Source organism: Littorina saxatilis, linkage group LG4, assembly GCF_037325665.1.
Source record: "Littorina saxatilis isolate snail1 linkage group LG4, US_GU_Lsax_2.0, whole genome shotgun sequence".
NCBI classification, from domain to species: domain Eukaryota; kingdom Metazoa; phylum Mollusca; class Gastropoda; order Littorinimorpha; family Littorinidae; genus Littorina; species Littorina saxatilis.
This window is the reverse complement of record NC_090248.1, coordinates 15,719,619-15,747,463: the sequence shown is the minus strand read 5'-3', so window position 1 is coordinate 15,747,463 and position 27,845 is coordinate 15,719,619. Positions and strand designations below refer to the sequence as shown.

The window sequence follows — 27,845 nt, the reverse complement described above, 5'->3', positions numbered from 1 at the left end:
CATAGTGGTAGAAACGTCCAGTTTTCTCCCTTCTTTTCATACAAACGTCCAACCCATTGTAAATAAAAAGACTCTTGCATACTGTGCACATTTAACATTTTCAACCCACCTTCACTTATTTCTTTCTCCATTACTTTTCTTTTCACTTTTTCAAATGCTTTTTTATTCGAACACTTTCTCTGCCAAATAAACTTATAAAACAATCTATTTAACTCTGTCAAAACCCGATCTGGCAATCCAATCGTCTGCATCACAAATACTAACTGTGAAATAAAAAACCATTTGATTATTACAATTTTACCGTGAATCCTTAAATCTCGTCGACTCCATATCTTAATCAACTTCTTAATCTTCTGAACTCTTAATACCCAATTCTGTTCAACATTTATTGCTCTATCATTATTTACGAAATATATACCTAAAATCTTAATCTTCTCTGCATGTGCACTCAAAGGGCAACTTTTGCTGACCACAATGCTGTCCAATTTTCATTATTTTGGTTTTATTAACATTCAGGGTCAGTCCTGAAAACTTTGCAAACTTTATTATTATATCTTTAACTTTAAAAACATCACCACTGTTCTGTAAAAATATTGTTGTATCATCTGCTAACTGTTTAATTTTTAGGGCACTCTCCTCGCCCACCTTTGATGGTAATTCAACACCCGTTATATCACTTATTCCTAATTTTAATGGCAAGTATTTCCACTGCCTATATAAAGGCCAGGGGTGAAAATGGACAACCTTGTCTTATACCACACTTCAAGGGAAACGGTTCTCAAATCCACCCTCCGTGATTAATACTACTAAAAGTGTCTGTCATTAAAAGCTTAACCCATTTTTGAAAATCTTCACCAAAACCATATGATCTAAATGCTTCTATCATAAATTCCTTATAAATGGAATCAAACGCTTTACGATAGTCAAGGGCCAATATAAACCCAGACTTATTCGTTCGATTTCGATGCGAAGCAGACTTATGTTTTGCCTTAACTATAACAAATTGTTGTGTTTCTGTTCTTGTTTTTTTTCCATGTTCATTTCAGTGTGTACTGAATTTTGTCAACTAATGTTGGTCACGCCTTGGTTCGCGGACGCGGAACTGCAGTGACCCGTGACTCACTAGCTTTTTTGTTGCAATCTCAGTTCGATCATCAAAATGCATTTAAATAAAGTAGAATTCTAAATAGAGCAAAAATAAACGAGAGGCGAGTTCAGAAGAAAAAGAAAGAAGTTAAACTGATTATAAAAAAAAAAGAAATCATTGGCCGGGCTCGAACCGACGTCCTCATGATCTGCAGGGCTCTAATCGTCCGACTCACGATCTGCAGCGCTAATCGCTATCATCTGAGCTAACACACACAGATGCAAGCAAATGGATATTTCTTGGGTGATATCGGTGACTGCCGGTTCCCGAGCCTGACCAAACCTGTAACGGACAGAAATACGGCTGTCTGTTATCTGCCATTTCACTATATATATATATATATATATATATATATTAGCGAAAGAAAGAGCTCAAGACCTCGCGAGAGGAAAAAATAAAGCCACACTGATAGTGTTCTTTTTATGACAAAATGTATCAATGTCGAATAACTTTATTCTGCATATTGTTTGATTACACATTCTAACACAAACGCAAAATAGTTATATATTAGTAGAGTCCAGAAACAGTCAAACTATATGGTGGTGAGTCATAATAAATCCATCCATAAGTGTCAACATTCTAACACAAACGCAAAATAGTTATATATTAGTAGAGTCCAGAAACAGTCAAACTATATGGTGGTGAGTCATAATAAATCCATCCATAAGTGTCGTCTGCTGGCATTCTGAATCCACAGACACCAAATACATGCTCAGGAAAATTCTGGTTTTCAATCTACAGCTCATTTAACTTTTTAACACTTTACGTCCACTGTTCTCCAGTATGAACAAGGACGTGTACATATTTCAAAACAGCACTGTGAAAAAACTATTAGAGTTAGATCAATTCTTTTTTTTGTCAAAGTCTGAAGTTTCATATCATTTCAAAAAGTAAAAAACCGGCACGGTTGGCCTAGTGGTAAGGCGTCCGCCCCGTGATCGGGAGGTCGTGGGTTCGAACCCCGGCCGGGTCATACCTAAGACTTTAACATTGGCAATCTAGTGGCTGCTCCGCCTGGCATCTGGCATTATGGGGTTAGTGCTAGGACTGGTTGGTCCGGTGTCAGAATAATGTGACTGGGTGAGACATGAAGCCTGTGGTGCGACCTCTGTCTTGTGTGTGGCGCACGTTAAATGTCAAAGCAGCACCGCCCTGATATGGCTCTTCGTGGTCGGCTGGGCGTTAAGCAAAACAAACAAACAAACAAAAAGTAAAAAAGTAAAAATTTTCCCATTTAGCCTGGTTTTCCCATGCAGGCTCACAAATATCTCTGATGACATCATGTCCGGCTTGAAATTTTGGTCAAGCAATCTTCGACGAAGTCCGAACTATGGGATTGATATTCAGCTCGGCAGCGTAAAAATTATTTAATAAGTTAGGTAATGAGGTAATAAGTTAGCTCATTAAAGTTGTCATTAAAATCGAATTTGTACTAACAGATTTAAAAATGATTGCATTGAATTCCTCAATTTCTCCTGAATCCAAACATATACACATATGATATGTTTACTCTAAAAATATGCTCAGAATTACAAAAAATAGGTTACGTATAAGTACTGCGTTCGCATGCTACGCAGAGACGAGCGTGACCCGTCTGGGTCTTTTGGTGTGGTTAGTCGAGACTATCTTAATATAGTCTCGTAGTCTCGGCGATGACTGATTTTTGGTGTAATCTGTTACTTTGATGCTAACAGCTTGACTAAATGTTTTTAAATCGCTTCACGCGACTTGTTTTTGTTACAGCGGTGTATGAGCCATTCCTGAGAGCCTACATTGAGCACTTCAAGTACCAGTCCATAACTTCGCAGCAGTGGAAAGACTTCCTTTTCTCCTATTTTTGTAGTGAGGTAAAGTAAGAGATAAAATTAGATGAATTATGAGAGATCCTTTTTCTGAAAAAAAGAGAAAGGATTTTGTGCACTGTAAAGTCTCTGTGACCGGCACTGAGCGTGATCTATGTGAGATCTTTGATGCATGTGAGATGGTTTGATACATTTGATCAGAAGTGGCCCTAGATATAAAGTTTATTGCATTGCAGGCAGTGCATGCTGTGTTGAAGTCTATCACCTAGTAATACATTTTTCTGGCAATACAATGTCTGCTATGTTGTAGCAACTGTGGAGCTAGTTGTGCACAGGAAGTTAAACATGTTGTCAGACACTGCTTCTGAACTGATGTGAACATCTGTTGGCCATCACCTACCACAAGATTTGTCCACTTGATGGCTTTCATCAATAGTGCAAGTCGCCTGTAATTATCTCACTTTATTTCTTCCAAAGGCTGCACTGTAACCATTCAAGCAGTTTCCTCTCAAATCGGTTCAATTCTTCTCGGACAGCCATAGAGAGTGTGACTGGTCTGTTTGGCACTGGTTGTCGCACACGGAAGGTCCTCTGAGTCACAGTATACTTGATAACAGTCAGAAGATTATGAGAGATCCTGTTTCTCTTGTTGAGTACATATCTCATGAGTGAGATAAATGAGATGAGAACCTATCTCGTAAGTGAGGCAAGTTGAATACCTATCTCATGAGTGAGACCCTTGCACATTTTTGGCATGGCAGATATCTGGATGGGATATGCTGTGTTACACAACATATGTAGTTTGAAGGCATCTTCTTGCCAGAGATCATGCCGAAAACACATTCAGATAAATTCCTGCCAATTTTCTCATAATTATTTGTCTGTTCACCATTTTTTTTGTCTGATGTACTTGTGAATGTCTGTTTTTGTCAAAAGTTAAATGTTCTAAATACATGCCTTGTCTTTTGTCTGAGGGTATATTTTCTTTATTAACTCTTACCAGTTCGGGGGTTTTAGGGCATATTTTACTGTGCTGTTGGTGCCTACTTGCCGAGTGGCTATCTGGGGTCATATTCTAAATGAAATATAGAAAGTTATATATCAAATGAAAGGAAAATGAATAAGCTTCTCATATTTGCAAAGAGAATTGTGCTATCTTTAAAGGTAAAAAAGGTTATGGGGGTGACAACATGATTTTTGTTGAAATTTGTACGCCCATTTTTTGGAACACGTGACAAACACAAAGAAGAAATTTTTTTTGTGTTCAGTTTATTTTAGATATGGTTAACTTAGTCTGTTTTGGCATTCATTTTACATAACATAGCAAAGTTTTATTGAGTTTTGCGGATAAACAAAAAAGTTATTGTCACCTGAATACCCCCACCCAAATTTCAAAGTTGGACGTTTCATGACATACGCATGCCTAAGGCCAACAAAAAAACTTGTTCTGTTTACGGTATCCTGACCGACCCTATTTTTTCGTGCGACCCTAGACTTTTTTTTGGCATTTGGGGAAAAGAAAAAAAAAAGAAAAAATCTGTTTTTTTGGCAAAATAACTTAAAAATATGGTTTTTGGGGAAAAAAAAAAAAAAAAAAGTCTTCGTTTTTTGGCAAAATAACTTAAAAATATGTTTTTTGGGGGAAAAAAAAGAAAGAAAAAAAGTCCCGACCTACCGACCCTATTTTTTGGGCCTATGTTACCGTTAACAGACTTTTTTTTTGTGTGCGTAATAATGCATTCCTATAACTAACTTATAACAAAAACCCAGCTTGTTTCTGTCATAAAGTATGTCTAACATATATAGGTTACACACTCCGAGTTCTGATTATCTTGCATATTTTCCCCGAGGGTCGATTTTCAGGTATTACCGAGCCTTTGGCGAGGTAATACCTGAAAATCGACCTGAGGGAAAATATGCAAGATATTCAAGACGAGGTGTGTAAGCTATTTATCCCATTACTCCGGCGTTTTCATTAAAAACACTTACTTTTTCCACTAAAACCTGCCCGTGCCTGTTTTCAGCTTGCCAAAAGCCTCCGCAGTCGAAATTTATGTCAATGAATTCATGCGCAAAGCTAGTTCCCATTTGTCAGCATAATGGACGGCGTCATTCGACTTGTATGTGGACATTCAGTTATTCATATTGCTTATAAAAAGGTCTGCTATCTGCTTTTACATTTTGAAAGTCATTTTAAAATATCCCTGTGTATATTTGACATCGGCTTTCGTTATACTCAATTCGGCATACCGGGTTTATATTTTTACCAGAAGTGCGCACGATAATGGCAGCGCAACAAATTCAGTTCGGGCCGTGCTGGTTTGATCGTTGACCCAAGTCAGTTCGCATGCAGTGTTACTGTTTGTCAGTCGGGGATAGAAATGTTGGCTGTCATCGCGCTGTTCTGTTTCGGTTTTCACACGTGGATCACTTACATATTCAGTCGCCGGGTTTAGGTGAGCTAAAGCTTCAATACTTCGCCTGTTGTAGACGTTAAGCAATAAAGCTTGGAAGTTGTATGTCGGCACTGAGAGTCGGTCGCGGTACACTCGCTTTCTACTTTGTCCTGGTCTTGAGTTTGAACACTTAAGGTTGGCAACATCTAACACCTCACATCCTCTTCTCTTCCCCATACAGTGGAGTCCGGGTACAACGAATCTCAAGGGAGATACATTTTAGTTCGTTATATCAGTAATTCGCTGGAGAGTTTTCAACCCTAAATGGCCTTAACCTTTTAACTACCAAGTTTATTGTTGTGTAGACTCCCTCAGCTCCCAAGTTATTTTGAGCAGAGACGGTCAAAAACGGGTATGCGTGTTTAAATTATTATTACTCAGTTTCTCTTTGTCAGATTGATAAAAAAAATTGGTATGTTATTGGATAGGGATCAAACTTCAAAGAGTATGTGTTCTTCTTCTTGGTGGTATGTATGTCGCAGTGTTATCATGATTTATCTACCTGTTGACCTGTCAATAAAGTTGAAAAATTACGCTTACTTGTTGCTCCGGTATATCATCCGTTTCGCTGTCACTTGTTGATATTCATTGAACAATCAAAGTAGGTCAGATCAGCAGTGTTCACAGAAATGCTGATGTCGAAGCCAGAATCTTCTAATTGATGTCTATTTTCGTGGAGATAATCCAGCATAGTCATGAAATCAGGATCACTGTCATGTCGGCACCAAGCGCCCAACAAATTTGGTGAAAAAAGATCGATTGTAACTCTCACAGAGATCGAAAGCACATGGGGAAAAAACAAGGCGGAAGTGAGACAATCCCACAATGCATTTGCAACCGTCTTATTACTACTGCTCGCGCACAACAACCGCAAACAACCGAAACAGACGCTACACCGGCGAGGGGCGGTATCGGGCGGTATGGGAATGGCGGCAATGGCGGAAGACGGGCGGTATCGGGCGGTATGGTAGTTAAAAGGTTAAGACAAGTTTTCCCACTCACCTTCAAATGATCGTCCCATCGATCTTTCCTTGGAGAGTACAATCTCTGCATGTTTTCAACAGCTTCATAATATAATCCATGGAGGCATAGTTCAAATGTTCACTTTACTGTCACAATTTTAGAAGTAAAATTTAAAAAGTCGTGTAAAAGCATGTACATATGTACATTCTGATCAATCTCCGATTTCATGGTGTCCACCAGTTCTGGTGCATGTACTACCCTGGCCAAGTTTCCTCTCAAGACATCAAAGAGACCGCCCCATAGGTTTAACTCCCCATAGGTTAAACTCGGTCACTGACCCGGGAGTGACCCGGGTGCAGGAAGTGTTTCCTCTCTCATAAAGGGGAACCACCTCAGCTAAAACTGGGTCAATGACCCCTGGGAAGAAGGTCACAGTGTCTATAAACAAGGCCACCCAGCTATCACAATGGACCTGCCTTTGATCTCGCCTCACACCCACATCGCAGATCGTTGTAGCCTTGTGACTTTTTAGAGCACAGTCATAGCTTAGCAGCTGATTGGAATAGTGAAAACACAGCGGCGGTGGCTGTTCCGTTCACCTCTTGCTGTTTGTTCAGAGTTCGCTCATCACGCGATGTGCACTTGTGTTTGTGTATTTTTGTCTTTGGAGACAGTTATTGACATCAGTTCGTTGTAGCCTTGTGACTTTTAGAGACAAAACGACTCTGGGGCGATGAAAACGTGTTTGTTATAAGAGGGGTTCGTTATGCAAATGAGTTCAAAAGGTTCGTTGTAGCCGGAAAGTAACAAGTAAGAAATAGAAGGCTGTCTGCCGGGAAATCAATGGCAGTTCGTTAAAAGCGGGATTTCGTTATACCCAGGTTCGTTATAGCTGGACTCCCCTGTATATCTTAACTGTATCTCCAACTTCTTTTCGTCTTCTTCTTCTTTTCATTTTGATGCCACTCCCTCATTTGTCGCTGAACCCCGCAGTTTACTCGACTCTGATTCACACAAGCCCGTCTAGCAGACGACAGTTCGAACAGTCTTGAACAGCACGGTTGCAAGCAGATTCAGCTATCAATCGAAGCAATACACTTAAATCCAAAGCAAATAACCAAATGAGAAAACCTAACGTTTGATTTGACTTCATGGTGACTCTTCTGATAATGTTTTTGGCGTTGGAATGGATCTGAACGGGTTCCCAGCTACGACAACTTTTCCAGAGTTATGCACCGCAGGCATGCCTTTGACAATCGATGTCAGTTTCAGATTGAGTTTTCGAACTACCAGGTGACTGGGGTGTTTTGATTGCTCTCTCTCTCTCTCTCTCTCTCTCTCTCTCTCTCTCTCTCTCTCTCTCTCTCTCTCTCTCTCTCTCTCTCTCTCTCTCTCTCTCTCTCTCTCTCTCTCTCTCTCTCTCACGGTTCTGTGTAGATGGGTGTCTGTGTAAAAATTAGGGAGTATCGTCCCTTGATCCCACTCACGATACTCGTTGAACATGCCTTTGACCATGCAGTCGCTTCAGCCAGCGAAATATCTCGACTCCGCTCTTTAAATCCATGCAGAATGTGCGTATCGTATGAAGTATTCTTTATCCCCGAGTACGCTAGTACAAGGGTCCAGCAGACTTTAATTGTGTGTCTGTCTGTCTGTCTATGTGTCTCGACTTAACAGCTTATTGCTGGGAAACTACTGGGCGCAGTTCATTCAAAAGTTGATACACTAACTTGATAATAGGTCCGATTGATCGTATTAAAACTTCATAATGTTACCTGGGACCTAAATGCGAAATAAATCACAAAAACGACTCTTAACGGCGGGCAGAATTCGCGGTGGGATAGAACTGCGGTTCGGCTCATAGAACGGTGCAAGGTCTCGGCCAACCAAGACTATGGCATACTCGTAGCAATGCCGCCGAATGGTACCGTAAACCAAGAATAGTGACGTAATTACGTCACGGTCGAAAGTCTTTGACGTCAATGCCTCCCTGTAGTCTTTTTCTCTCGCGCGGTGTGTGTGTGTGTGTGTTCATTTTGTGCACATGTGTTAGTGTTACTGTTTGTGTGTGTGTGTGTTTGTGTGTGTGTGTGTGTGTGTGTGTGTGTGTGTGTGTGTGTGTGTGTGTGTGTGTGTGTGTGTGTGTGCGTGCATGAGTCTGTACTCGTGTGTGTGTGTGTGTGTGTGTGTGTGTGTGTGTGTGTAAGAAAGAGAGAGGGAGGGAGTGAGGGAGAGAGAGTGTGTGTGTGTGTGTGTGTGTGTGTGTGTGTGTGTGTGTGTGTGTGAATGTCTGAAGAGTACTCGGGTCCAGCGCGAGCGTTTTTTATTTTCTCAATATTGACACATGTAGGCCTGTACCTATACGTGATATTGACTTTGACACCATAAAGTATTTCAGTCGTATATTGAAAAAAGTAGTCCATCTGTAAACTCTGAATATGCAGATGACCTCTATAAATTATTCAATTGTACTCTGAAATCAAAGACAATGACCAATGACAGTTGAGATCGAAACTCGGTTGTGATGGGTAATCCATATGGTTGCGATGGATAATTCAGAATAATCACCTCCTCAGCTAACAGAGACAAAGAGGCAGGTCATGGGATAAATGAGTTTATTCACTGTCCGACCCATCCAATGTAAAATAACCAATTTTTTTCTCGATAATTAGATAATTGGTCAGTGGAAAACTACAGGGGGCGGGGCATCGTAAGCTTGCTTACGATGGGTAAGGGAGCGAACTGGTAAGAGTTAAAGACAGGACATTTATGGTGGTGACTTCAGCGGGAAAGAAAGAGGTATTCCCTTGCACATTTTCATTCCGAAACATGTTACACCTGCCCATATCAGGCAGTTGGCAGCGTTTTGCCTTTGATTCAAGTTGAGTACCTAGCTCCTGAGTGAGACATTTGCACATTTTAGGCATCGTAGATTTCTAGATGGTATACGCTGTGTTATAATGATGTCACACAATCGGACGCCTCGTTTTGGCGCTAGAACTAACTTTTAAAATCTAAATAAGAAATTGACAACTAATGTTACACAAACATTCTTAAATCATAAAAGAATTCTTTTTTCATCAAGACAAGATCAGTACAATTCGAAATTTTGAAAGTTTGAAAAAAGGGAGCCCGGAAGCTGGTCACGCAAGGTCGTGTTTCCGAAGCAGACAAATTTTCTGCATAGCGCTTAATGTCTTTGAAGCCAATCGCCGCCGATAAGTTCGTGTGACTCGCAGTCGTTTGTTGCATTTTAGATTCAGAGGTACACAATAACGTGCTATTGCAGATACAGCGAGTCGCATTAAAATCACGAACTGACGACTGAATTGTAAAAAAAAGAAAAGTGGATCACACAGGTTCATGTTGGCTCAGGGGTAAAACCACGAAATCTGGTGTGTGGTTTACGCAAGCTAAATAGCTATTCAAATGAACTGATGCTATTAAATGCTGTTGTAAGTGTGTTCCATAAGGTTAGAACTGCTTTTTTCGTGAGAAGATTTAAATCGTTGTGTAAACCATTTGAGGCAGACTGGGCCTTTAAGCGCCATAGATCTGTGCAGACCCTTCCACTTGAACACACAGCAAATGTATCCCATGTAGAGCCTGGACAGATCTGTGGTGCTTTACAGTGTGCATTGTCTTTCCAGGAGGACCAGCGCAAGTTGCAAGCAGTGGATTGGAACACTTGGTTTTTTGCTGAAGGAATGCCTAACGTTCAGCCACAGTTAGTAAAACTCTTAATTTTTGTCCCATCTTTTTGCTCGCCTATTTTGTTTTTGTGGGGTAGGGGAAAAATCATGACAGAAATGCAAGGTATTCAATTTGCACTGTCCTGGTTTCCCTTCACAGGAATGTGCTTATCTCCTTAGATTGTGCAGTTCGGCTTATCATCTTTAACAATAAAACCTTTGTAAAATGAAATTAAATAATATATTCTTACGTCAACTCACATATAATTATAGCAATTAACTTCAGCTTGGTGCTCAGACATTGAAGTACTGACCCTGGTAACAGGGGGAGATAACTCTCAAACAAAAACAAAGTCTTGTTGTCAAGGTAATGGTAGTTACCTCCCCTTACCGGAAGCCCGCACATGCGCGGGATAGACTACCGGTATATTCATTTCCCCTTCTTCAACACGTGTGAACAAGACGTGCTGAGTACTACTGTTAGGCTTTTTCAGCCTATATGGTCTCCTGTAGAGGAAGGCCATTGACCCTACGGTTCTCTTGTGGCTTTCTTGCTACCTGTTGGTGAGATTGTTCCCGTTTCTATCTATTTTTCATTTTATTTTAGCTGTGCCAGTTGTGAAATTTTTCTCTCCGTTATTCACGGGGTTTGTTTACATTTCATAATGGCGGATAAGAGCAGAAGCGCTGCCAAGCAGGTATCTGTTGTTAGTTCTCTGCCGGGCAGTTCAGCTAAGTTCAGGCCAAGTCTAAGGCTAAATCTCATGCAAAGGTTAAGGTTTCTTCACCTTGCGCGGCTTTGCCGTGGGGATACTTCGTTTTTCAAACTTTTTCTCTGACTTGGAAAATACCGTACACGGATGTGTACAGAATCCCCTGGCGCTATCTGATTCCCTCCGATGTTTCATTACCATCGGTGGTGAACGTTTTTAATCCAGAAAATAGCAGGCCGTGCGAGTCGAGATTGACTCCACGCATGTTTTGTCTCCCGTACTTTCTCCTGTCCCTGAGTTGCAGGAGAACCAGAACGTATCTCGGTAGAGATTTTGTTTTCTCTGTTTTCTTCCTTCAAGGAACTGATGAGGGACATGCTTGCTTTCGAGCGGGTTGTGGCTTGCTACCACGGCCTCCTTGCCTCCCGGCATTGGTGACGCTTCGTCGCTCTCCAGACTTAGGCCGTCTTCTACCATCACGCCCGCCGACGTTGGTACTTTTCAGTCAGGTACGTCGACTTGCTCTCCCGGTTTTTCGGGAAGGTACGGTCAACTAGCACCGCCTACGCTTGACGCCTCGGCGTTTGTGGGCGGTGTTCACGGGATCTCTCTGCTTTGCGGTGTTACAGCACTCGCTCAGTATGGGTTTTCTCGAAATCCTGTTGGCACTGGTTCCGCTCCAGCGGTTCCGGACCGTCAGCAGGTGGCTTCTTCTCCTAGCCTTGCGTTCTACGCGAATCCTGGCAGGGGAAGAGGTGATGGTTGTCAGCTTGCCCCCGGTTCTGCTTCGGCGGTTCCGTCCTTCGGGGGACAGGCAGCAATGGATACTTCGCGCGACTCTGTCGTGGCTGTTGAAGTTGTTGACAAGCTTCGTTCTTCCAATTCCGGTTCCACTTCGGCGGGGCAGGATGTGCGAAGAATGCCTACAGCAACTTCCGGACTCAACCTTACGGGGTTCATGGCGGTTGCTGTAGAGGGTACCCTGTCCTTCACTTCCGGCTCCGCTACGTGTGTTCCGGCTGGTGAAGGGCTGTACGCCGCAGCTTCCGCTCATAGCGCTTCGGCGTTTCGGTCGCTGTTGTACGGGGGTATCTGTTGGCTACCACTGGTTCCGCTTCGGCGGTTCCGGGCTACGGTAGCATAGCACCGCCTACGCTTGACGCTTTGGCGTTTGTGGGCGGTGTTCACGGCATCTTTTGTCTTTGCGGTGTTACAGCACTCGCTCAGGATGGGTTTTCTCGTAATCCTGTTGCCGGGATGGTACGGCAACTATAGTCCTGTACTTGTTTAAAAGTCCTGTGTACATTTCGGAGTTGAGAGAATTTCTCACTTGATTTGAGTCAAGGGGTACCCAGACATGAAAAATCACGGAGTTGATCGGGCACCACCCTGGTACATTTTGCGTAATGGCCGAATCCAAGATGGCCGCCATCGGCCGCATTGAAAATCCTAACTTTTGTGTTTTTGACAATATTTTCACTTGCAATACCTCTAATCCAAATGATTTTGATGTGTTGAGTTCATTTCTGGTATTATTTTGTTCATTTGGGGTCATCTTGGCCGAATCCAATATGGCCGCCACCGTCCGCAGTGAAAATCCTAACTTTTGTGTTTTTGACAATATATACACTTGTGACATATCTAATCCATCTGATTTTGGTGTGCTGAGTTCATTTCTGGTATTATTGTGTGAATTTGGGGTCATCTTGACCTTCCAATGTCAAGGTAATTTTCTTATACCGACAGTCTTGAACGTAACCAGGCGATATTCTGGCAGTAACAACTGGGCTCCTATACACAATGTTATTAGTTCTGACATGCATTTTCACAGTATGATTCACTGTTAAAGGTATAAGTCATTCTGATCTTGAATTCACAAGTAAACACCCTTTTTACCTATTCAACTAAAACTGTCTTTGCTGCTTTTTCACTTTGTTTCTGTTTTGTGTGGTCAATGACACATTCCAACACGAACAGAAAAGTTATCCAGTATGCAACATACATTCTCAATGTAACTGCAAGTGTCTCTTTCCCTCACTGATTGGAACATGGAGAATTATCTGCTTTTCCATGGCAGAATGTGACGCAGGAAACTCCAGCAGAACAGCACCCACACCGTTGTGTGTCACACTTGCCTGCACATTTGCATATTGTGAGCAAAGTGGGTGGCAGGGGCTTCATGCATTTAGATGGCAACAGGGTGCCAAAATGTTGCTCCCACCCATGTTCTAGTGGTTCTAGGTTGTCCTCACGTTGTTGACTGGTCGCCCCAAGCAGATGGCATGCTTTGTACACCAGAAAGGCTGCTCTGCGGATGTGGCCTCTGATGACATTGCTTGTGGGTGGGAGAGAGAGTCGATTCCAGCTTTGGCACTGCTGTAGTACTCCACTCTGAGCTGGTGGAACGTTTCCGCTGTTGTTTTTGATCTTACACCCACCCAGACACGTACAAGGTACTTTTCTGCCAGAGCTTCATCTTGCTCTGACAAGCTGTCTGTCTCTCCAAAGTTCATCAGATACCGTACAGGGTCAGTGGCTATAGCAGCGTGCTTCGTTCCAACCTTACTCATACAGTCATCTCCAGTCAGTATGTGTGCTTTGATCACACACTTGGCCAGCGGTGCTCCAAGCTTAGAAACTGCTTGTAGGTGCAGTGGAAGCATACGCCGCTTCTCACCTGTACTGTACTGCTGCCAGATTTCCTTCAACCCCAGCGCTTGGAACTGAGGGGTGTAGTGAAGCAGTAGAGCGAACGTGTCCGTGTCGTTGGAACATACTACAACTCTCTTGCACTGTTTGACACAAACGGCTCACTCCACATGTACCACCAGTCTGGCGTCTGCCTCTTCAATCCAGCTGTGCAGGTCCGAGATTTCTTCACCGCCAGTTGCTTTGGCTGGAAGCACCTCATCAGAGACGACAGAGCTGGCGAGGATGACAGGATTTCCTTCAGCTCGATTGCTCACCATATCTCGAACCAGCAGCTGAAGATTCCGTTTGTTCTTCTCGGATGCCCAAAACTTATCAAGCTGCCGAGGGATGGGTGTGTTTGCGTTCATGCCAATAATGTCAATAGGCGTCACATTAGTTCGCCTCATGCGCTCTCCTTCTTTCAGGGAAAATTCAATGTATGAATCTAGCACCAGGTGAATGTAGTCCGACTCATGGCAGAGGCTTGTGGCTGATGTGATGACTGCAGTGACTACATCCCCGAGGGTAGAAAATTCTGCTAGCGGCATCTGTCGCATCTTTGACATGAAGTCCACCACAACATGAGTGGGAAGAAGAGACGTCAGATTCCATTGAGTGAGGTCCAGTTGAGATTCAATTTCAACAACAAGTGTTGACTTGTTGGCGTGAGCGGGAAGATCACCATCAAACAGTGGAGTCACTGGCAGCAGATCGTGATCAAGTATCTGCTTGATGTCCATGCCACGCTCCTTTGCAATGTCCATGCTTCTCTGTGCCTCCGCAACGTCCTTGGATGAGAGATCCTTCTTTTCTTTGAGAATGGTTGCTGTTGTTTTCTGTGGCTGTTCGTTGAACTGGGGCAGCTTCCTCTTTGATATGGTTGCACTCATTTTCTTGGTCTTCTCGACCAGCACCTCCTGCCTGTATGACTGATAGACCCGCTCGCCATTCTCGAGACACTTGAGAAGACGCTCAGCCACTTGTCGGTCAACAGCCAGCTTGGTCAACAGGTGATGCAGTGGCACGGGTTCTTGAACCACCACCGAGTAAGGATTCTGTCGCTCAATCACAAAGTCTAGCAGCTTCTCAACATTCTGATTGAATTTGACACGGCGAGTAGAGCTTAGAGCATGCCGAAGATGGCATTCTGTGTGAGCTGGTTGAGGAGATTGGTTATACACCCAATCTCGTGGAACAAGAGTTCAAATTCTGCCACAGAACCGGCATTTCGTGTAGCTCCCACTACATAGTGACCTCCAGGTCCCTTGGACACTCGCTGGATGGTCTGCTCAACCTTCATGTCGCCTCCTACAGCACAGAACCTGGACGATCCTGAACAACCCACTGGCCCATAGAGAATCGCCGATAGAGCTCAGGATGGGTGAACTCTAGCACCTTGATTTGCTCAAGATACCACGAGCCGTAACGCCGATAATTGATTCAGTCCAATTCTGCAAAGATCGGCATAGAGTCCTCAACACTAGCTGCATGTAGATCCCAATTTCCTTCTCTGTCGGAGGCAACAGTGTTTTTGATGACGGCGACCATCCGCAGCCAAACACCAAAGAATTGGCAGAGCTCAGACTTGGCCTCACACTCCTTCTCAAACTCCACAAAGTCCCGATACAACTTCTCAACTTGTCCACTCAGGGTCTCGAACTCCTCAGGACAACGCATGTTTGCAGCAAGTGAAGTTTGCAGAGCCTTCACCTGCTCTAGCTCTGGATATGCAGTTTCTTCTTTGTGTTGCCAGAACATCTGCCACTGGAGCGACCGAATCAGGTCCTCCACAATCAGCATTCCAGTGAGAGCTCGGACATAATGGCTGCCATTCAAGGCCGACTCGATCACTCCACGTCCAAACACGCCACATTCAACCAGCGCGTCAAATTACCTTGACATTGGAAGGTCAAGATGACCCCAAATTCACACAATAATACCAGAAATGAACTCAGCACACCAAAATCAGATGGATTAGATATGTCACAAGTGTATATATTGTCAAAAACACAAAAGTTAGGATTTTCACTGCGGACGGTGGCGGCCATATTGGATTCGGCCAAGATGACCCCAAATGAACAAAATAATACCAGAAATGAACTCAACACATCAAAATCATTTGGATTAGAGGTATTGCAAGTGAAAATATTGTCAAAAACACAAAAGTTAGGATTTTCAATGCGGCCGATGGCGGCCATCTTGGATTCGGCCATTACGCAAAATGTACCAGGGTGGTGCCCGATCAACTCCGTGATTTTTCATGTCTGGGTACCCCTTGACTCAAATCAAGTGAGAAATTCTCTCAACTCCGAAATGTACACTGGACTTATAGCAAAGTACTGGACTACTAGCACTGCCTACGCTTGACGCCTCGGCGTTTGTGGGCGGTGTTCACGAGATCTTTCGAATCTGCGGTGTACGGCACTCGCTGGGGACGATTTTTCTTGAAATCCTATTGGCACTGGTTCCGCTCCGGCGGTTCTGGACGGTCAGTGGGTGGCTCCTTCTCCTAGTCTTGCGTTCTATGTGAATCCTGACAGGAGAAGCGGTCGACGCGTGTCAGCTTGCCCCCGGTTCTGCTTTGGCAGTTCCGTCCTTCGGGGGACAGGCAGCAATGGATACTTTGCGCGACTCTGTCGTGGCTGTTGAAGTTGTAGGCAGTCTTCGATCTTCTGATTCCTGTTCAGCTTCGGTGGTGCAGGATGTACGAAGAATTACTACAGCAACTTCCGGCTTCAACCTTATGAGGTTCCGGGGATTGCTGTAAACGGTACCCCGTCCTTCACTTCCGGTTCCGCTACGGTTGTTCCGGCTGGTGAAGGGCAGTACGCCGCAGCTTCCGCTCACAGCGCTTCGGCGTTTTTGGTCGTTGTTGCACGGGGGTATCCGTTGGCTACCACTGGTTCCGCTTCGGTGGTTCCGGTCTACTACAGCAACTTCCGGCTTCAACCTTACGGGGTTTCTGGGGGTTGCTGTAAACCGTACCCCGTCCTTCACTTCAGGTTCCGCTACGGTTGTTCCGGCTGGTGAAGGGCAGTACGCCGCAGCTTCCGCTCACAGCGCTTCGGCGTTTTTGGTCGCTGTTGCACGGGGGTATCCGTTGGCTACCACTGGTTCCGCTTCGGTGGTTCCGGTCTACTACAGCAACTTCCGGCTTCAACCTTACGGGGTTTCTGGGGGTTGCTGTAAACCGTACCCCGTCCTTCACTTCAGGTTCCGCTACGGTTGTTCCGGCTGGTGAAGGGCAGTACGCCGCAGCTTCCGCTCACAGCGCTTCGGCGTTTTCGGTCGCTGTTGCAAGGGGGTATCCATTGCCTACCACTGGTTCCGCTTCAGCGGTTCCGGGCTACGGTAGCACCTCTTCCTTGCTGGCTCCGCACAGTGCTTCGGCACGCGGCGTCGGTACTAGGGGACCGTCATTTCCGGCTTCGGCCGATGACCATTCCGGGATTTGGACTTCCGGCTCTATGCCGGATAACTATACCTTCGACGCTAACGAAGGTGTAGAAGATGATGAGGAAGTGGACGACTCTTCGGAGATTGATTCACAACTTCGCATCCCGAGCAAACTTTACGCTACGCTAGACTTAGCCGCTGAGGTGACCTCGAGGTATTTTGCGGAAGGTGTGACGGCTAGTTCCAAATCTACGGCGCCACCTCCTTCCGAAGCTGCCTGCATGCAACTGAGATCCCAAAAAAAGAAGAAAAAAAAGTTCAACATAATCATTTATTCTTCTCCTAACATTCAGGCCAACAAAGTCATTTGTCATTGGCACTCATTCGATTCCAAGACAATCATCACAGGTTTGAACCGACCCTTTCGTTTAACCATTCAAAAAACAACAGCAATAACGCTGTTAGTACTTCAGCGCGCTCAACGTTCACCTTTTTGAACTCTCGATGAGATTTGTTTCTCTGGTGGCAAGCTTACCGTTCACAAACGCATGCGTACTAGTTAGGATTCCCCCAATTTTCGCGACCTTGACCGAATACTCTCGAAGTCACCACTCCGGCGTTTCTGAGGCCAGAAATGGATTCTATAAATGCTCATTACTGAATGAAAATCGAAAATTTCAAAAATAAATTTTCATTTAATTAATATACTTACTCAACTATTAATTAAATGAAAATTTATTTTTGAAATTTTCGATTAAATAACATATTCTTACGTCAACTCACATATAGCAGATTGCTACTTAAGGTGGCGGGAAACTCACGTTAATTTCTAGTAAGTCTCTGGCCTGCGGCAGCCATTGCTGGTAAGCAACTGCTACCAACCTGGCGGGTACTGGAGATGACCCGCAGGTAGTAGTTCAAGAATACGTCGTCAGACGTCCAGTAAGCGGCTCTGAGAACGTCAGAAATCCTGCCGGATCGAAGAACCGCCAAAGAAGCGGAACCCTTTATAACGCTAGCGATGACGCCTCCTAAAGAAATGGAGCACCAAGATGTTTGAGTGTTACTGAAATCGCAGAACGTCGGACTCTCAGAGTCGACGCGTAACGGCCCTGGGAGGATAACCACGCAAGGTGATTAGCCACTTCCATAGAACAGGGAGAGACGGGATTTACCCCGTTAACCCCACACCACTGGGTCCAAGATGACCAGTGAGAAGAATACACAGAAGCTAGCTGTAGAGCTCCTGTGCGCCTTCTGGACAAGATCGAGCGTGAGATCTGAAGCTCCAGAGAAATCGTCCATTCCGAGTGGAGGACCTGTGATGACCGGCTGAGAGAGTCGGCTAGAACATTCAAACGACCGGGCAGATATTTTGCGGAGATCGCAATCTTGTGGTGAAAACTCCAAGAAAGAATCTCGCAAGCCCTGGTGGACAGCCAGGACAGGGTTAGAGATCGCGACCTCCCTGCTTTTTCAGATACGCTGCAGCCGTAGTGTTGTCCGTGTGAACTAACACATGTTTGCCCTGAAGAGAGGAGACGAAGTTGAGAAAACCCAGAAAAACCGATTCTAGCTCGAGAAGGTTGATGTAAGACAACTTTTGAGTCGGAGTCCAAAGACCCGAAGTCGTGCGTCCGTCAAGATGGGCGCCCCAACCCAATTGAGACGCGTCCGAAAAAAGATGCATCTCCGGAGGAGGGAGAGAAATGGGGAAGCCCTGAGTCAACCAGTGCGTGTCCAACCATTGTCGAGTGGTCTCCCAAAACCAGCCGAGAAGTGGGACTGAAACATTCCACCCCTGAGAGGCCGTATCCCATGCTGAGTTCAGAGAAGCCTGGAAAGGGCGCTTGTGAACTCTGCCCAGAGGGATTAGAGTGGACGTGGATTCCATCTGGGTCCGTATGCATGAGGAGGAAGTCAGCAACACTGGAAGGTCAGGCCTCTTTCGGAAGTGGGAGTTCAACTTTCCAACTGTTCACTATGCAAAGTTTTAGGCCATGTTATTTGAAGTGGTAGGACATGTGTAAAGCAACACAACCAATATTTGTTTAAGTAAAATCGGGTATGGCGCATGTAGTCAATATTTTCATACTTACAGAACTCCGTAAAATCAAACCACTGCATCAATCAACTTAATATTTTTGGAAAAGTTAATTCATCAGACAAAACTTGCTGTATTTGCATGTTTGTCAATCTAAGTAAAGGGGTCGTTAGGGGAGGTTCCTCTTATTTTTGTTTTTGGCTTGTGTTTGTGCAGGTTTGATAGTAGCCTGGCCAAGCCCTGCCAGGATCTGGCTTCACAGTGGTTGACGGCAGCTGACACAGACCTGTCCTCCTTCACAGCCACTGATCTTCAACAGTTCTCTGCCCTTCAGAAGCGAGAGTTTATTGCTCTTTTGCTGCAGGCAGAGACTGTGGTAACAGTTGCCAAGCTGCAGACTATGGACACGCTTTATCAGCTCAGTGCAATCAGGAACTCAGAGATTTGCTTCAGGTTTGTCAATAAAAAGGTAGAGGTTTTCAAGTGTACATTGTAGTGTTTGTTTGAATCAATTATAGCCATTTGTCATCTGGCCTCAAATAGACCAGTCATTAACCATTTCACAAAACAGTTGAGTTAGACCATCTCTGTAACTGGTCTTTTACTGTAAATGTACTTGGGAAATATTATGACATGAATAATCTCTGAAATAAGATCCTTTTGAAATCATTAACTTTACTGTGTAAGTTCAATTACAATTAAGTTATGAGGAAAATTATTACTACCTTGATTTATGGAAAGAGTCTTGCCTGTGATTTTGCAGATGGTTGCGCTTAGGTGTGAAAAGTAGATGGAAAGACATCATTCCCAGGGCTCTGGAGTTTGTCACAGAACAAGGACGGATGAAGTTTGTTCGTCCTATCTACAGGTCAGGATGCACTTGAAGACATACTATATATTTGACACCTTTTTTGGAAAATGTTATGGCAAATTTGACCTTAGAAGTCCAAGGGACAACTGGACGGTCTCTAAGCAAAGAGTTACTTAAAAATGCTCCCATAATTATGTGCTAATTAATTGAATGAACGTGAATAGGGAAACAACTTCTGTCGGCAAATTCTTCGGCACTAAAGTCCCAATTGTGTCCGTCATATTTGTCCAGGGCTGTCAGTTACTCTTGCGTCTAGCCGTCAAAACCCACAGAAAGTTAGGTTATTAAATCCGCAATCTAGCAAATGCAAGAAAGTTTCACTGCTGTCAGGGGCAAAAATGTATGACGATGCAAAACCAAGCAGAGACTGCATGGAGAATTTACAGTCTGCTAAGATAACCCAAATACAGTGGTTGGCACATCGGGCTGGGGGCCGGGAGGTTGTGGGTTCCAATCCCATCAGAGTCATGTGGGTTTTTCGAGCTACGGCTGGCTCCTACCCAGAGTGGAAGTGCATTGGTTCCTATGGGAAGGCTGGGATCACTCAGCCAAGTGTCATTCACTTCAGGTTCTGTGTACCTGACCAACACTGCAGGTGCAGCAGTTCTAGGGCCTGGTTGATGCCAGGATATATTATGAAAGTAAGTGTAGAGTGCTGCCCTGTCACGTAGTCTCAAACCAAATTCGAAATCCATAGCATCATCATTATAATCATCCTCATTTCATTAATCATCCAAAATTATAAATTGTCCTAGCTCTTGTGGCCCTTCATGCCCGGAGCTCTCATAGTGACCTTGGTCTCTGTGTTCCTGTTCCTTCCTTCCCTGAAAAGTAGTTCTGCTGTCAGTCTTCAACGTGTGACGTCCATTCTGGGGGGTCGACGGAGGGACGTAGTTGCGGTCTGCTCTCTGGAGGGGACGCTCACTCAGACTTTACAGTCAATGTCATTAGTAGGGGGCATAGTAGCTAGTGGACTGTGTCCGTTGGCTCGGGACAGAACCACTACTGAACACCGTCGAAGTGACTCGGCAGCAGTGCAGTGTCATCTTCAAAGGGTAGCCCACCGCAGCGACCCGACATCCCTCCCAGGAGCGTCTGTAAAATTGGTAAGTCTGGCAGCGGAACGAAATTCAGATGTGGATGGAGCAGTGGATACTGGGACGGGGCGGTGAAGAAGAAGAAAAAAGAGGGAAAAAAGATAACCCAAAAACTGTGTTTAAACTTTGATGAAGTAAAGGCCCTTATATTTAATTTAAGGTCTTCCTTGCATGTGTGTGATGACATCATGCCAAACACCAAACCGATCTGTGCAGCTCTTGGATCGATTTGAGACAGTTTTGTTGTTGTTGCGGGTATGCCTTTAAGAATGTGATTAATCTAAAGCCTAGTGTGACATCTGGCTTAGCTATAGGTTGACATGCTATTAAAAATGTGTCTGGTGGAAACCTTTTGTAACCTGGGCAGAGCTTGAACAAGTCATATTGTTTTCACCTCAACCCCAACCTAAGAAGAGGAAGAATTCCTCATAAATCTCTAATGGACCCCTCAGATCTGTTGATGTTGGTAAGATTGTTGTTGCAGGGACCTGTACCAGTGGGAAGAAGCACGTGAGGCAGCCATTGAAAACTTCAAGAAACACTGTGTGGAGATGCACAGCACCACAGCTAAAGAGGTGGCCAAGGACCTTCACCTTGCAGCACATTGACACACACAGCCCACAAGCAGTGCAGCCAGCCAGTCACAGCTCAAACAAGTTTGACCTCACAGTATAGCCACACCACTTACAAAAACCACAATATCGTTTCTGTAACTTACTGTGTTTCTTTTTTTGTCATTTTAAAATCTGGTAAATAGTTCCATAAGCCTTGGGAAACCATTCTTCAAGAGACGGATTACCCAGATATCTAGATTAGCCAGATAGTTGATAAGGACAGTTACTATCTTCTAAAGCTTTATATGATATATTTATATTCAGAACTTGTAGACTTAATTTTGATAGTGTTGTTTTCCTCAGAACCTGAGCTTTTGATACTGTGCTTATTCAATATTGTGCGAAATGCATTGAATCACTTGAAAAAGGCCTCTCTGCATAATCTAATTAGCTATCTGATTATACTTTCTGTTATCTCTGATAAGGAAGGAGAATCTAAAGATTTGATTACCAGAAAGCTTTTGTAATGAAAAATTATTAGGTGGCAGCAGTTAGTAACTTGGGACCTAACTGAATAAAACTAATGAAGTAATTGTCATGTACATGGCAAAATTATTCCAAGCAAGTTTGGTACATGTATAAGCCATGAGCTAGCTGATGTCTTCCTTCACACACATACGGATACAAATAGGATGGGGGAGGTTGGTATGGAAATACACTTGATAAAATAGGTACAGTTACGTAGAGGTTACATGCCGAGTCTCAGTGATTATAAAAAATAATGGTCGAAGTTTGCGGATCATGAAAAATGCGAGCTTCAGCGAGCTTTTTCATGACCGCGAACTGAGACCATTATTTTTGATAATCACTGAGACGAGGTATGTAACCTCTTTATTCCTCCTTTCTTCAGTTATTCAAAGAAAAGAGGAGTTTTTGTACGAAAGTTTGATCGAATCATATTCACCCAACCAGTCGACCTGCGCAGGCGATCGATTAATGCGCGGTTGTATAGTTCCGTGCAAATGATTCAATTCTGTTAACACTTCTTGTCAGTTTCCATGTTTTGAACTAAAATCAAGTACACAGTTATGTTGTCATTCTGCTGTGGCGGTAAAGGCTGATAGTGTGTGTTCTGTTCATGTTTTGGTATCGCTCAGGAAATGTTCTTTCCTCGAATGTGACTAGCAGACGAAGTTTTACACCCGTGTTCCAACGTTAAAAACTGTATGAAGTTCAGTTTTCTGGGGCAAAATAGTGTATGAAACCGCTGCATGTTCTTTAGGTTGATTAAATGTTTGCAATTGATTGCGTGTGATCTGTTTATAAAATGAAATATTGTTGAAAACTGACCGTCGGATTGCAGTCTTGTCGATGCAGCCGAAATCTGGAAGGGGAACTACTCGTGTCGCTAGACTGTGACGTATGAGAGTTACTTTTCCTTGGAATCTTGCTAGTGATAAACGATTGTGCACGGCCGCAGATCTGAATTCACAAAACAACCAAACTCATGGATTTTATATTCAGATTCATGTGTTCAAGCCTGTAGTTGCTGGTTTAAATGCGGTATGGTCGTATTGTTTGCTCCAGAAATGTATATTTTGTACATTAGAGTGTTCTGAACTTTTGAGTTGCAAAAAGTAGATCCACAATGTGTACAGTCTCTACCCATGAGCTATCGAGGATTCAGGCCCGTTGTAGGGTAAGTGATTTTGGTTGTTGGGTAAGTTACCAAAAAATAACTAGCCCTACAAGTTTACAGAGAGAAAGAAGCAGAGGGGGGAATAATTCCTGTGCAACCCCTCACAGTTTACTGCAGGTTTACTTGAGTCTGTCCCTTACAGTATATGTCAAGCATTACATAATTATTTTCCCTCTCATGTTTCTGTTTTGCTTTTCCTTTTTGTTTTGTGTTGCTTTTTCTATGTTTGTCCTGAAAAAGCCTTCAAAGGCACACATTCTTGAGGGGTGAGTAAGGATCGCTTATGTTTTTCAATCAATCAATAGGACGCTTATATCGCGCATATTCCGTGGGTACAGTTCTAGGCGCTCTGCAATGATGCCGTGTGAGATGAAATTTTATATGGCCAGTAGATTGCAGCCATTTCGGCGCATATTTACCTTTCACGGCCTATTATTCCAAGTCACACGGGTATAGGTAGACAATTATTAACTGTGCCTAAGCAATTTTGCCAGGAAAGACCCTTTTGTCAATCGTGGGATCTTTAACGTGCACACCCCAATGTAGTGTACACGGGGGGTGTTCGGACACCGAAGAGAGTCTGCACACAAAGTTGACTCAGAGAAATAAATTTCCGCCGAACGTGGGTTTGAACTCACGCTGACAGCGGCCAACTGAATACAAATCCAGCGCGCTACCAACTGAGCTATGTCCCCGCCCCCGTTTTTAACATATAAAGAGGGTTTTTTTCATCAAGGAAATTCTGTAAACTTAGCTACCAGAAATAAACATAATGAGCGCAGGTGCCAATCATTCTGGAGTATTATTATTCAGCCAGTCTAATTGCGCTTGCTGCGCTTGCTCTGTTGGCTTCGGTGGCTACTTATAGTTTCAGCGGTGTCATCAAGTGCATAATTACTGCGTTAAAGCAAGCAGGCAGAAATGCAAACAAACAATCTGTGTATCCGTTGTGTAATGTGTGTACTTTCTCTCTTTTTCTCATTGTTTCAGTCTCTAAGGTTTAAATTGATTGACAGTATGCTCAATTACAATTTAAGGCGTCTCGTTTTGATTCACAGGCAGCAAAAATAATGTGATCATATGGCAAAATGTTGATGTTTTTAAAAATAACTTGTTATGAATTATGTGTGTGTGTGTGTAAGCTGATCATGGCCTAGCAGTTTGCTTCAATTGATATAATCACTCTGTGGTACTAGCCAGTGTACTGCAGTAGTCAAGTTGGAAAATCACTAATGATCTGTTTGCAGGCCTGAAATTAAAATCACAGAAAATAAGGTTGAGAAAAAGATAGAGAGAGTTGATTTGGAAATATAAAACAAATAGAGCTGCAGAAAACAGAAAAAGGGCAAGAATTTATATACAATTTTGCATGAACTGATTTGGTTTCAATGAATAGGATGGATTGTATATGTATTGAGGCATCATCCTGTGAAAATTCTTTTCTTGTCTAGGAAAAATATGTGTGCTAGTTTAATAAATGGATTACATAAAATAACATCAATCTTGTCTTTGGGAGTGTGTGTAGTTTGCTTGCATATATTTGTTATGCTTGTGTGATTTGTCCCTTTACGTCCCTGGGCCAATTAAGGGCAGGGCACTTCCTGGTTTTCTTTGCTACCCCCTCAGTCTGTCCATCTATCTGGTTCTTTGTTGACAACTAGGAGGAGCTTTTAGAATCACATTGGCATGGACGACTGGCAAATCTCACAATTAAATCGATGGGAGGTTCGTCGTCACATTGAATAAATCTTAACATGTTCACTTAGAATGTGACACCACTTCCACAGGGCTATTTTGGGCTACTTGAACAGAAAAGATCACACGTGCAAAAATGAAGAAAACATGCGCAGACACGAAAAGAGCGTTCAGAATATACAGACAACACACACACAAAATCACATACCCTAACTTCTTCATTATAATTTATTTGTGCTTTCTTCCTTTGCTTTCCACTAAAATGCATTATATTGATATCAAAAACAAAGATATGGAAACACAAAGCACTGGTGTTTATGCAGTTGACTGCCAACTGAAAGTAGACATAGTCAAGCTAAGGAAAGGTCACTCTCGCGGAAAATCGGTACAGACTAACGGGGAGACAAAATAACATGCTTTCACCTTGTGCAGTCAGGCAGTTCGAACGTGTCTTTTGTGTTGTTTTTGGTGTTAACAACTAACCTACGATTAAAGAACATCGGCCTCGAGGTGCACCGCAATTTTGAAGAATTCGTAGCCTTTTTTTGTTGAATATCTTTTCTTAAAAAAATACTCATGATCATCAAGACTAGAAAAATGGTGTGCCCCCTGCTGAAAATATGATTTCTTGGTGGTTCTATCATTAATCTCACCGTTCTGATCACTTACATTAGCACCAGAGTGTGCGAAAGACTCCAAAATGCAGATGAAACACATCAACCTCGCTACTTCGCAGCCATTTTGAACGATCTCAGTCACCAACTATTTTTCTATCAAATGCCTACGTAAACTCATGCCGTCAAAGATGTTCGAGGTTTTTTTTGCAACAATGTTCATCAAGTGGATTTAAAAACAATTAAACCACTGTAATCCAGAAAATGTCTTTATTCGCTGAATAAAAATAGGTTCTTTCATACGTTAGATCGGGAAAGCCATATCTAGCATCATACAGAATTTTCGTGGTGCACTACCTGTGTTTAAAAAATAAAATACACAGCAGCCGTAATTTCTCTTTATTTGAATGAATTTCAACTTCACAAAGATTGTTTTAGAGTGCCGATTTAAAAAAATCAATGCATGAAGAATTTGAAAAAACAGTTGGTTATACCTACATAGACGGGGAATCGAGACGAGGGTGGTGGTGGTGGTGTGTGTGTGTGTGATCCAGGCAAGGTGGACTTTGTGCAGTTGTTGGCATTTGTGTTTTTTGTCCAAGTCAGTTGCCCTTGTTACGCTTGCACTACTGTGATTTTCATAACTAAAACAACCTGAACAACTACAAATTCAGAACAAGGTTAAGAAGGTAATAACCTCTGAATGGCGACACCCTCCTTTTTCCGACGACCTTCTTCCAAGCAAGGATCAACAATTACTTTTAACCTTGTTACCAGTGAGTGTCAAAGTACTTTATTATCCAACACACGCACGCCCCCCCCAATGGAATTGCAAAAAGTTTTGGAGGGGGTAAAACCCAGATTCAGTCAATAATTAAAGACTAAGAGTCTATCCGCAACAGGAGAGAAAGCTGTGACAGAAACCATTCAAAAAGAAGTTGCCTTCTCTGTGACGAAGTTCTATCCTCAAATTCCCATTAAATCAAACGCAACACAGAAGAACATGGCAATTAAATTTATTCCACGACTAGAATAAATTTACATACATAAGAATATGAAACTCTCTCATTCTGTCCGCATTCACTCGACAACACAAGACGTTCACTCACACAGTCGAACATAATCACATGTAAATAACAACATAAAATGACATTTCTAAAGTTAAATATAAATTGTTCACGCCCGCAGGCACTGTCCAACCCGTAAGCTCACTCGGAAGTGGAAGCAGTGCGTGCGCGCGACTACATCCGGTTAGGCTTGTAGTATTATCAACTGTGCCACCACCCAGCCTCTCCTGACTGTTATCTCTCAGACCTCTTCCCACGGTCTGGTATCATCAATTAGAATAAGAGTACATTGTGCACCCTAAGCTTCTTCCAGCACAGTATCCTTATGCTAATGAGTTTCACTCTGTGCTCAGCTCTGTTACTGTATGCTGCTTATATCTTATGCTCTATACTTTTATGAATAAACTTAGTGATAGACATTCGTCTGATGTTATACTGATGTGGCTGAGAGTGTGACCCTACAATAGCCTCCGAATATAAACACATAACACCATACTATTACAAGGCTGTCATCTGCTATGCTATGTGGCACGAACCTCTGCATTACGAAAGATTTAAAAGCTGAGTCATAAAAACCCATCCTTTTAACGACCAATTTCTCTGGACATTTTCAAGGTCGTTAGTGGCAGGTTTTACTGTATCTTTTTATTAAAATTGACATCTGTGCACGTGTCCATTTGCAAAATGCAATTTAAAAGTCCATGATTAATGTTTACAAGTAAGAACGTTTTTATAATAATACATTCCTCCCTGTGTAAACAATCATGTACACCTCAGATATGCTCAGGGTGAAACATCTACTATAATCTATTATCCAGTTGGAAACATACCAAAAATCAACAGTGTAACTGCTTCCAGTGCAGATTAGGAATGTTTGACTAAATAATTTTGAAAATTGAGATATGTGTCACTAACAAAATTAATTCAGCATAGCCCACTCTGCAGTGAAAAACGTGAGTTTTTGGTATGTGTCGTATGCTCTTATTACATGTAAAACCAGTATGAGTTATTTCTAATATGCTGACTGTTAGCAAATTCTTCTTCTTCTGCGTTCGTGGGCTGAAACTCCCATGTACACTCGTGTTTTTTGCACGAGTGGAATTTTACGTGTATGACCGTTTTTTTACCCCGCCATTTAGGCAGCCATACGCCGTTTTCGGAGGAAGCATGCTGGGTATTTTCGTGTTTCTATAACCCACCGAACTCTGACATGGATTACAGGATCTTTTCCGTGCGCACTTGGTCTTGTGCTTGCGTGTACACACGGAGGTGTTCGGACACCGAGGAGAGTCTGCACACAAAGTTGACTCTGAGAAATAAATCTCTCGCCGAACGTGGGGACGA

General features: G+C 43.1%; 1 protein-coding gene across 1 annotated transcript in view; it reads left to right on the top strand.

Annotated features, from left to right (window-relative positions):
- Positions 1 to 24,620, top strand: part of LOC138964091 (leukotriene A-4 hydrolase-like) — a 116,702-nt gene extending 92,082 nt beyond the window's left edge. The window contains exons 11-15 of the mRNA XM_070335979.1: positions 2,891 to 2,994; positions 10,019 to 10,095; positions 19,121 to 19,357; positions 19,668 to 19,772; positions 21,357 to 24,620. Of these exons, the coding sequence (XP_070192080.1) occupies positions 2,891 to 2,994; positions 10,019 to 10,095; positions 19,121 to 19,357; positions 19,668 to 19,772; positions 21,357 to 21,480 (647 nt within the window). The 3' untranslated portion in view covers positions 21,481 to 24,620. The remainder of the gene's footprint in view (positions 1 to 2,890; positions 2,995 to 10,018; positions 10,096 to 19,120; positions 19,358 to 19,667; positions 19,773 to 21,356) is intronic.
- Positions 24,621 to 27,845: the final 3,225 nt, after the last annotated feature.